Consider the following 10,993-nt stretch of genomic DNA (forward strand, 5'->3'; position numbering starts at 1 on the left):
CTTATAGATATAGTAGAAAATTGTATGCAAATGTGAAGATGTTATGCAGGTGAAGACTGCATATTTAGTCACGCTGCATTAAGTGCAATTACAATGCAGCAACAAGACTACAGAGTCATTATGGCTCCATTAACACTGTAACTGTACTGCATGATTGTGCCTATTATCAACGCTTAAAATGGTTTTACCTGCATGTGCTGCTCTTCTGCATGACCTCAGCCCTGTGGAAGCCAGACAGCTTGCAGAATCCGTCATTGCTGTAAACTACAGGCCACTCGACGATCTGGGCGTTTCCCAGGAGGAAGCTGGTCTCTGAAAGACGGACAGGACAGAGAGGAAGAACGTCAGGCCGCAGTCATCAATTATGGAAAACTGATAAAAGGCTGCAAAGCTCCTCGGCCTCCGGAGGGGATCACAAAGATGTGTGGGTCGGTTCTAGTTTGGTCTCTGATAACTCAAGACGTCAACGAATGCCAGAGGGACAAAGAGGAGTTTTGAGCCTGACAGGTGAGCTGAGCAGAACTTAACCATCCTGCAGATGGAAGTGCTGAGGACGCATATTCAGCTGGTATAATAATATTAGTGTCAAACTCAACTTCTCATTCAACATCGATGAGAAATGCTATGAATCCTGGAGAGTTTGATAATATAGTAACAGCTGAGCAAAGTCAAACGGCAAATCCATCCACTACCTAAACCGCTATATCCTGTTCACAGTCGTGGGAAGGCTGGAGTCTATCCCAGCTTTGATTGGGCGAGAGACGGGGTTACACTTGGAGTCAGTCACATAGAGACAGACAACCTTTCACCTACAGGCAATTTAGAGTCACCTATGAACTTAACGAACACGTCTTTGGACTGCGGGAGGAAGCCGGAGTACCCGGAGGGAACCCACGCATGCACGTGGAGAACATGCAGACTCCACACAGAAAGGCCCCCTACATCAAATTTAGATTTGAACCAGGAACCTTCTAGCTGTGGGGCAACAGAGCTAACCACTGCACCACCGTGCAGGCTGGGCTGCAACTAACGACATATTTTATTGTCTTTATTAATCAATTATTTGTTTGGTCTATAAAATGTCAGATAACGTTGATCACCAGATAACAAACCAAACATATTCAGTCATAGGAGTAAAACAGCAGAAAACATTCACATTTCAAGAAGCTGAAATCAGATCATTTTAGTCTTTCCATTCTTAAAAAAATTACTCTAACTGATGAATCAACTATCAGTAGTTGGCAAGCAATTCAATGGTTGATAACTTTTAATAAACCACTGCAGCTGTGGTCGAAAGAAGAGATTGTTTTTTTTGTTTGCTGTGCATAAATGGACCAAAGGAGAGAAAGCAGGCATCAAAAGTATCTCACATGGTTGGTTATTGGAAAACAAAGGATGACGGTCGGTCAAACCAACCACCTTTCAAGTCAGATAAAATAAGGGTCCATTTAACAATCTGTTGCACCAAACACCACACTTAAACTTTATTCTTAGTTTAGTCCACTTTAAACCTGGACTAAAATCGGCCCTGTTGCTCCATACTGTAAAACACCTATGGTTGAGGTGGCTTAACTCTTCACCTATGGTGTCATTTATTGTGTTAAGTATTGCATTTTAAACTAAAATGCAACTCTGATTTTATTCACTAAGCCGTCTTAGACTGTAACTCAACACAAGTGGCCTTTGATTTAAATCAAGTGTGATCCTTTGAAGAAGTTTAGTTAATAGATGCTACTGGTGTAAAAGAGAATTCCTTCAGCACGTCGAAGTAAAAGAAACAGTCTAAAGTAAAGGAGATAAATCACTAAGGAGGTGTGAAGTAGGATGTTTGGACTGTGTTCTTGAAAGAAACTCTTACAGCAGAGTTCATGTGGAAAGACAGAAAGATCACAGCGGCTAATAACCCTTTAAAAGTACAAGTGCCGAGTTCTAAAGTGAAACGGACTTAAAAGCACAAGCTGCTTTAAAAGCTGCGGCCTGCTGGGTGCCCTTTGGAATTAAAGAGCTGAGACTTACTACAACAGTCAGTTTGAATCACCTCGACCTTTCTCTTTCATTCCAGTGTACTACTTATCTGGATTTCAGCAAAGTCTTAGAAGAATTATGATTTTTCACCCCACTGGTAATCCTTTTTAAAATGACTACCAGTACTTAGTCCGTTCTTTAAACCTCCTCTAAGTCTGTTAAATCTTTTTGAGTAAAGTTCATGTACAGATTTTCTCCTTCTTTGACTCTTCACAGATGAAAATCCTCTGAGAGAGAGACAGTGTGTTTAACTGCTAAACCAAGAAATGTCACCACAGTCAGACTGTCATGAGTAGAAGCTCTAGCTAGCTAAACAAAATAGCATTAGCCACCTCTGCTTTAACACAACCTGGTCCAGCTGTTTGATACTACTTACTTTAATGCACATGTTGCATTCTTCTCAGTCATTCACTGCAGTGTCAGCCATGTTTGTTACAGCCTGCTTTAAGCTCCGCCTTCTTATATGTGAAGCCCCCTTCACTCTTCTTGCTAGCTTGTTCTTTGTTAGCTTCTGAAAGCTAACATTCCATCTCTTGGTCTTTGATCTTTTCTTCCCCAAAAGTTTGACATGTTTTGGGGGTTTTTAGACGTTAAAAGACAAACAAATATCAACACTACTACTCTATGGTAAAAATGTGGATACTTCATCAACGTAATTAAACAATAAGTGTTTGGTGTAAAAGTTTATTTTGGATCTTGAGAAAAGAACTATTGTGCCTTCAGTGGAATTATTTAGCTGCTCTACTATGCCATTAATTAACATTTATATAACCAATGTACATATTTACAATCTTAGTCTTTGCTCATATTAATGTATTATATTGACAAATGTAAACAGCTGCCTACATTATCCTGCTTTTTACTTATTCATTGTGCATGTCTCGCCTCATTTTATATGTTTATTCCCTGCTGCTATGATTCCTCTTCTTGTTCTTGTGCATTGGTTCGGGGAATTCCATGTAAACACATGCCTAACAATGAAATCTATCAGATATGGATGTGGAGATAATATCTATCACCGCCCTCGTTAAAGCTGCACGAGCTGCCTCACAGCTACAGACTGTAAATAAAGACAGAAAGCCTGTTAAAGAGCACACAGGAAAACATCTGCGGGGGAGATTACGCCACCAGCAGCGTGCTTTTTTCTCTCTTTAATAATCACATAGGTTATTTATTATTCATTGAATACATATTGTCCATGGTTGTAGCTTTGGTCACATGGGAGACCAAAAGAGGTGCTTTTGACTGTTAGACACTTAACGACTGCTCACGTATTCTGTGCTGTCGACCGTTCTCTGGTGCATTAAATATACTTAGAAATGGATGAAAACCAATTTACAGAGACTTTGCATTGACTTTAGTACAACAGTGCATCACTGTTAACACCCAGTCTTTGTTTTATTGGTTAATTTAAAAGGAAAATTCCAGATATTTTCAACTGAGGTCTTATTTTTGTGACATTGGTCAATGTTTCTATCCGTTTATGTAAGGGATATGGGGAAGCAGGATATTGCTACACAGGAACAGAAAAAGGTAATCTAGATTTTGTTTTTTTGTTCTCTTGAAAGGTAAAAATTGTAAGTGAACAAAAACATGTTTTTTTGTTTTCTTGTTCTAAACAAGTTTGCTGGACAGTCGAGGCCACAGCCTCAGGGATTTTAGAGAAACAAACTTGGAAGTCATAATTTCTCCCAAGCAGAATCCAACCCAGCTAGAAACGTTTAAACTAACCAGTATTTTTGGAAAATAACTCTTTCAAACTTTATTTATAAACTGTTTAGTTAACCTACACTCTCTGTAAGATGTATGTCCCTAAAATAAGTTTCTTTAAAACCCTTTCTTTTGTTCTGACGCAGGAATATCAAATCACCTTAATTGATTTTGCCTAAAACTAATCACATTTTTATTTTCTAGTTTCCCTAAAACATATCAGAAAAAGTCCAACATGTATAATATGTAAGAAATCTTAAAATGTAAATCTTAAAAATCCATAAATTATTACCACATGACCTCAGTGCCCTGAAGGGGAGCTACAACACTCAATAAAGTGTTATCAAACCTAATAATAAGCCAAAAATACAACCATAATATGCAGACTACAACAAGCCAAAATTAACTCAGTTACCTTCTGGTGCATTTAAGGACACTCACAAGTTGACAGTCAGGAACTGCACAATAAACCCCCGAAGACTTCAGCAACTGAATATGAAGTCTCAGACGTAATGTCCTTGAAAGCAGCATCAAGAAGGCCAAAACAACACATAATAAAAAATGCTGACAAATATTTTATGGCGTCTTTCCTTTGAGTATATTCTGCAGGTAACCCTCAAATCTTGGGTGACGTAGTTTCCTGTAAGCACTGAATACACCAACAAACAGTTCTTTAAACATGACCGAACACTGACAATAAGTCTCCACTGTAACAGATTCAGGTAGTGTTCAAGTCTTGCAAGTTATTTTCTGTAGCAATCAAGCAAAAACTGGACTACACTGGCTGTTTAAAGGTCAAAAAACAACTTCACCTGCTATAGAAGGTCTCCAGTAAATGCAATACATAATTAAAGAGCTAAAACTTCCCATAATGTCCTTCAACATCTGAGGAATCTGCTGTCAGAGACTTTCGCAGGTAAACTTTAGCAGCCAAGCCAAGCTGGCACAACTTGTGAATTCTGCGATGAAAAGAGACCGAAACAGCTCTTCAGACTTGACTTTGTGCGTGCCCAAAAACATCACAAGCACGCAGCGTCTCCCACAGTACAGTGAATGTTTACAGCAGGAAGGAAAACTGTCGGAAACAGCATTTAAAGTGTGAAGAGACGCTGAAACGTCTGCAGTGAAACCGACAGATAAATTCAGCTCTTTTTCGGGCTGGATTCACAGCAGCTGTTACAGACTGAAGAGTAAAAGCCTCCAACAGCACTCACATTGATTTCCCTGGTCAGCCAACTGATGACACAAAAAATAGTAACTGTCATAAAAATATTCTTGCTGTAGTCAGGGAAAAACTTCGATATCAGCAGTGGAGATCACAGGCGGAGGGATATCTGAGTCCTAATAAAACAACCAACACCCTCTGTATACCAGCCAACGTCCAGCCAATAATCATGTGAGCATGTACTGCGAAAACCTACATGGTATTTTAGGCCAGGCGAGAATATTCTAGTACAGTGACCTTTAATTTCATGTTAATTATCTGCATGGAGGTGTAACAGCAGGCTGACAGGATGACACTGAGAAGCCACAGAGGAAAAGGTTTTAGACGGGTTTTACAGTCACTGAACTTTCCATATCAGTGACACAAGAAGCTGTTCTGCTGCAGACCGACCTGCTCGGTAAGTTAAATGTGTGTTTTGGGAAGCGGAAGGATCTCTACTGCGCAGACTCTGGATCCAAATGAGGAAGATGGCAGTGCCCGCTCTGGAGGTATTTTGGCTTCACTTTTGTACACCTAGAGGTGGAGACACGTGGTCCATCTTTGTATACAGTCAATGGTTCAAGATCACTGACACACTGTTGAGGAGGATGATGCGGCAGAAAAGAGACCAACAGGAGGATACTTCATTGGCAGTGGGAAAAGAGATAATCATAGTCTATCAGTGGGTCTTCCCGGTCTAAAAAGCCCACATCAACATGCTAAATTTAGGTGGGAAAGGGGTATTAGTGACGCGTTTTCCATCAGCCAGCAGTGGTTGGTCTGCCAGAGAGGGTAGGCGGAGCTAAGCGGCTGCTTTTCCACTCTCTGCAAGTGTTGCGAGTAAACAGTAATCTACTATGGCTGAACAAACAAAGAAAAGATGGATGACTACAGATACAACTTCAACAATAAGAGAAAATCCAAAGAAAAAGAAACAAATTGGACGCTCAGATGAAGCAAACAGTCTAAAAATCAAGAGTTGCAACCGGAGCCGACCGTGGACGTCACTCATGCAACACTGTCTGGATATCTGGGAAGTGTGCTCCTGCAATTACCGTTTATCACCATAGGGGCCGCCAAAGAGAACGAAAATGAGCTCTTCGAGATTATCACTTTAATGTGCTTATAGATATTTGAGCCACTACCAACCTAAAACATTTTCTGTGCTCAGAACAAGTCACACAAGACTGCAGTGCATTATGGGTCATGCCTTTAACACAGAACAATCATAGCCTCATCTGTTCTCCGGCTCCCTCTCTCTCTCTCTCTGAACAATTACTAAAGTGATGTTTCAGTGCAGAGAGGAACTATAGTTCCTTAAATTCATCACTTTCTTGTTTAAAGCCTAAACCAGCCTCCTGTGCGCCCTTTAGACTTAAAGAGCTGACTAAGACTTAATGCAACACCAAAAACTACAGAGTCATCTTGACCTTTTCTACTCTCCTCTTTCATCACAACCAATTACTTAGCTGGGCCGAGGTTCGACCAATCAGGCCGCACGGAGGCCGAGACCTGCTCAAAGGGAAGTGAAGAAGCCTCTGGAACAACATTGGGACCATCGGGGGAGTCAAACTATCCACTGAAACACTGATGAGATGATTTTAGATTTAACAGCTCTGGTTCAATATGTCTGGGAATAATGTAAAACGCTTAATGGGACTTTTTAATATCAGATTCAATTTCCAGTTCAAATTAAAGACAACACAAAACAGGCTATAAAACCTTGCAGGTTTCTGTTACGCATCAGAGAGAAATATTAGCTAGAAATGTTTTACTTTGTACTTAAATACATTGATCGAACAGCTTTAGTCACTTACATAAAACATATGAAGAACCAGTGCATTATGCAACTTTGTTTTACTCACACTACGTCATAGTACATTGGGTGACTGAGGCTCAGGCTCAGTGGGTCATCTCTCTAGCGGAAGGTTGGTGGTTTGATCCCCAGTTACTGCACTCTACATATCGAAGTGCCCTTAGGTAAGACCCAAAATAGCTCTCAAAGACATAGCCATTGGACAGGATGGAAAACTAGAAAAGTGTAATATAAGTAGAGCAGAAATACTTCTCTGTGTTGGTCTGAGGTTAACGTTCAGGTATGGAAACTGTAGTGATTGTTTTAGTTACGCCTCCTCTCGCCGATCCTCCTCTACTCTGATAATCCGGAACAGATCGGCTGCAGGAGCCGTATTTGTCAACAGAGCTGTCAATCATCCTTTTGACAGCATCAAATAACTAATTAAAAATAAACGTGTCAGAAAAATGAACACTTGGACGTGAATCAGCATGATAAGAACTAACTATAATGACAGAAACCATGTTTGATATTTTGATTTTATAGTTTGACTCATGTCCCATCTGTTAACATGGAGGAGGCGGGCTTTATGAGCTATACTGCAGCCAGTCAGCAGGGGGCGATAGAGAGGGTTTGGCTTCACTTTTAGGGAGCTGTCATGTCGGCCATCTTTTTATACAGACTGTGATATAGAAGAACAGCTGAAACAATTAGTTGATTAATCATTTAGTCAAAGCAGGAATAGAGCAGGTATAACTTTAACATCGGCTGTAATTAATTCTCTTGTGCTCGATGACGAGTCAAAAGTCTGCTGTAAAAAGAGTCTGTAACCCTGAGGCCTAACTTTAAAGGCCCCAAAGTACTTTGTAATTGTGCTAAGTTAAAATCACCAAAAGTGCCAATTATTAAATAAATAATCAGTTATGATCTATCTGTCAGAATTTACATGAGGCATGATCTTAGCTACATTTGTATTTGAATAAATAAACAGGGCCACGGCCTGCTTTTGTCCCCCTTAGATAAACCCGGCCCTGCTCATGGAGTAACACTGAAGGTATGTAACATTTGACACTACAATATAATATTTGACAATAAAACAATGTTGGTGCAACTGTTGATGTTAATCAGTGTGCTGCTTGGGTTCAAAGATGATCTCAAATTTCTCTCACGTTTTAAACTTTGTTAACCTGCTTGTGACTTTTTGGGAGTCTCATATCAGCAAGTGAAAAAACGTATGTCACTTTGAGTTTCTAGGTACCCTGAAATGTAGTAAGAACACCATCAACACTGCATCGATATGTCAAAAACTGCCTTTTAAATAAGCTAATTCGAAATGCACCAAGCACAACTTGATTTTTAATCTCTTTTGACTTGTTTTGCTGACTGTGTTGGAAAGCTTTCTCTATATCTTTGTAATATCTAACGTGTTGACAATAAAATGAAAATATAAGGTCAAAATAATAGCTTGCAGCCATGAATTTCATATTGAACAAAAGGTCAAACAGACGTCATTGTTGTCACAACCTTCCCTTAACTTGAAGGCTTCATCATCTGATCCGAGGCCACAGAAAAGTCTCAGGACAATCTCGACGTCGTGAGCACTTCACATCCAGCTAATTACTTGTGTGACTTCTCTTGCAGAAACTAAAAAACAAAACACTACAACCAGTGGCTCTCCAATTAGCACTGAAACGCCCCGAGAGGTGCGCAGCAGTCCCGGAGGCACAAACACCGCGAGGACACACGGAGACACGTTTCTGGAACAATCTTTTTTTTTTTTTTCGTTCCTGACCTTATCTCCGAGCACCCTATCCACCCACCCATCCAGCCAGCCTGCGCCCCCACTCAGAACCCTGCATGACTTTCACTCCGGCCAATTACTCCAGTGAGTTTTCTGGGAAGACGAGGCAAAGCAATCAATCTAATCAGAGCTGAGAGCGCGTGTGTCTCAGGCCGGTGCCAAGTCTGGCGCAGTTTACGGCGCAGATGGAGCCTGCTGAAAAAAAAAACAACCAATAATGCGTTTGAGTAATAGTGAACACATTAATATGCTGAATAAGTGAGCAACTATTTATTAAGTAGCTACCTCATTTTACCTCACAACCTGCCACTTTGTTCACATAATCCAAACGCAGCTCGACACATTATGACACAGGCCGCATCGAAACCAACGCAGTTTATTAATTTCAAGAGCAACTCCCTCGTCATCATCGAGACAGGTTATTAAAAATAATAGCATCAGGAAGAGGCGGTTAATTCACTGATAATGATCCGAGAGCTCCGGCGCTGTTGGCTGAGCAGCTGTCAGGGTCTATAAACACAAACTGGCGAGTTTATGACCAAAAATAAACTTTTAATCTCCAGTTTAAAAACTCAACGCTGCTATTTTAGTCTCACATAATGAGCTCACGTCATTTGGAGAGATTATTCACGGGATTTTAATCACTTCAAGTCCATCACAGATTAATGAACAAGGGAATAAAACGGTGCGTAAATTCCTTGAGAGAATCTTGAGGCAGAAAACAACCGACATGAACAAAATTGGTCTTATTCCTCAAAACTAAATGACACATTTCTCCCAGAGGAAATAGTCCCTTGTTCATGTAACTTAAATCAGCATAACGTAAATTATTATGCTTTTTAACTCGTGCAGCCTTAGAGAGGGGGGAACTCCACGATTCCAAAATAAAAGCAGGTACAAAGTGTGATTGTGTGGCTTTATCCTCCACCAAACCTCCGTGGCAGCACTGGTATGAAATCACACTGTATTCCAGCACAGTCCGGGTCCGAGCCGCCTCGTGAAACCAAACCCCCCCGCCCCAGAACCAAGCCTCTCTCCGGCGCGCGGACTCACCGCTTGAACGCCGGACGATGTTCTCCAGGAAAGTGTTCTGCGGTGCCACAAGCCCTCTCTTTCCCCCGGGCATCCTGCTGCGGGCGGGCGGAGCTGGTGTCGGTCCGGGTCTGCTTCGGCGTGTGTGCTTCTCTCAGGTGGGTTCTGATGCTGGCTCTCAGTCGGGCCGATGGAGAAGCTCATTGTAACCGTGCGCCTTGGCTGCTCGGGGCGCACTGAGCCACGGTGGCGGCGCTGCATCCCCGCTGCCTGACCCGAGCGCCAGGACGCATGCGTGTCTGCTGCTGTGGGATCGGTCCTCAAAATAATGTGCCGTTTGTAAGGTTTACTGTCTGTGTAATGAACCGTGTAATGACTGTAATGTTTAAGACGTTTTAACGTCAGACCATAAATTAATGATACGTTTTTAAAAACTAAAAAAATGTTGCATCGTAAGATATCAGACAAAAACAAAAACATGCAGCCTATACGCAACATTTCGGTTTAATTATTCAGGATTGTTGCTCGTTTGGTTTATAAAACTACACTATAGTTTTCTTTTTCCAGTTTGATTATGAATTTAAACTCACGAATCTGATCAATATGAGATTAGAACTGATTTATATTTAATAATCATTATAATCCATCTCAAGTCTCCCTTTATAAAGGGTTTTCTGTAAGTTATATATTTGACACTTTGCTTGCCTGATCTTTTATTCATGTTTTATAGAGTTATACTTTTGGGCTGTCAGGACAAAACATCATAAATAAATCAGTCGGCATGATGACAGTGTTGTAGTCGAGCCACCAAACCTAGAGTCCCATCGAGTCTCCCAGTGTTCAAGTCCGAAACCAAGTCCTTCTGCACGTTTCATGGTGCCTCTTTCGGCATCTGGAACTGTTGCTGAAGACGACACATGAATGTGCATGCAGGTGAGCACACATGAAACTGAATAAATTATTACGGCCTATAGAAAAAAATAAATGTCCTCCTCTCCATCTTCTGAGTCCGAATGTTGCTCGAGTCCGAGTCCAAGTGGAGTCATAAGTCCTGAAAATCAGGTCAATTAAGTCATTGATAAAGGGTTTCTATAGAGTCTGATGTAAGTATCAATTAGTGGTGGATAAATTGTTGTTAAGACGCCCTGTAACTAGCTAGCAGTTTCCCCCTGGTCCCAGTCTTTATGCTAAGCTAACCACATCCTGATCCTGCTCCATACTTAACGCAGAGACCTGAAGAATAATGAGCGTATTACCCAGAATGAACTAGTCTTCTAGAAGAATTCACTCCCATATGTCTTAAAACAAGGTGAGTCAAGCAGAGAACAAATAACAGTGTGTTGTTTTACAGTGAAGCGGTTAAGACAGTGTCTCTCTGTGCAGGAGTCCCTCAGGAACGCTCATTAGCTCGTATGAAGGGTAAATG

The 10,993-nt window shown here is 41.1% G+C and overlaps 1 protein-coding gene across 1 annotated transcript in view; it reads right to left on the bottom strand.

Annotated features, from left to right (window-relative positions):
* The window catches only part of kcnh5b (potassium voltage-gated channel, subfamily H (eag-related), member 5b), a 150,518-nt gene extending 140,857 nt beyond the window's left edge, over positions 1 to 9,661 (bottom strand). Inside the window, exons 1-2 of the mRNA XM_069661283.1 lie at positions 9,589 to 9,661; positions 189 to 312 (exon numbers count right to left, since the gene is read on the bottom strand). Coding sequence (XP_069517384.1) covers positions 189 to 312; positions 9,589 to 9,661 — 197 coding nt within the window. The remainder of the gene's footprint in view (positions 1 to 188; positions 313 to 9,588) is intronic.
* Positions 9,662 to 10,993: the final 1,332 nt, after the last annotated feature.

This window comes from Semicossyphus pulcher, unplaced genomic scaffold (genome assembly GCF_022749685.1).
Source record: "Semicossyphus pulcher isolate SPU_LCO1_2020_fin unplaced genomic scaffold, fSemPul1.0.p SCAF_14, whole genome shotgun sequence".
Lineage (NCBI taxonomy): Eukaryota > Metazoa > Chordata > Actinopteri > Labriformes > Labridae > Semicossyphus > Semicossyphus pulcher.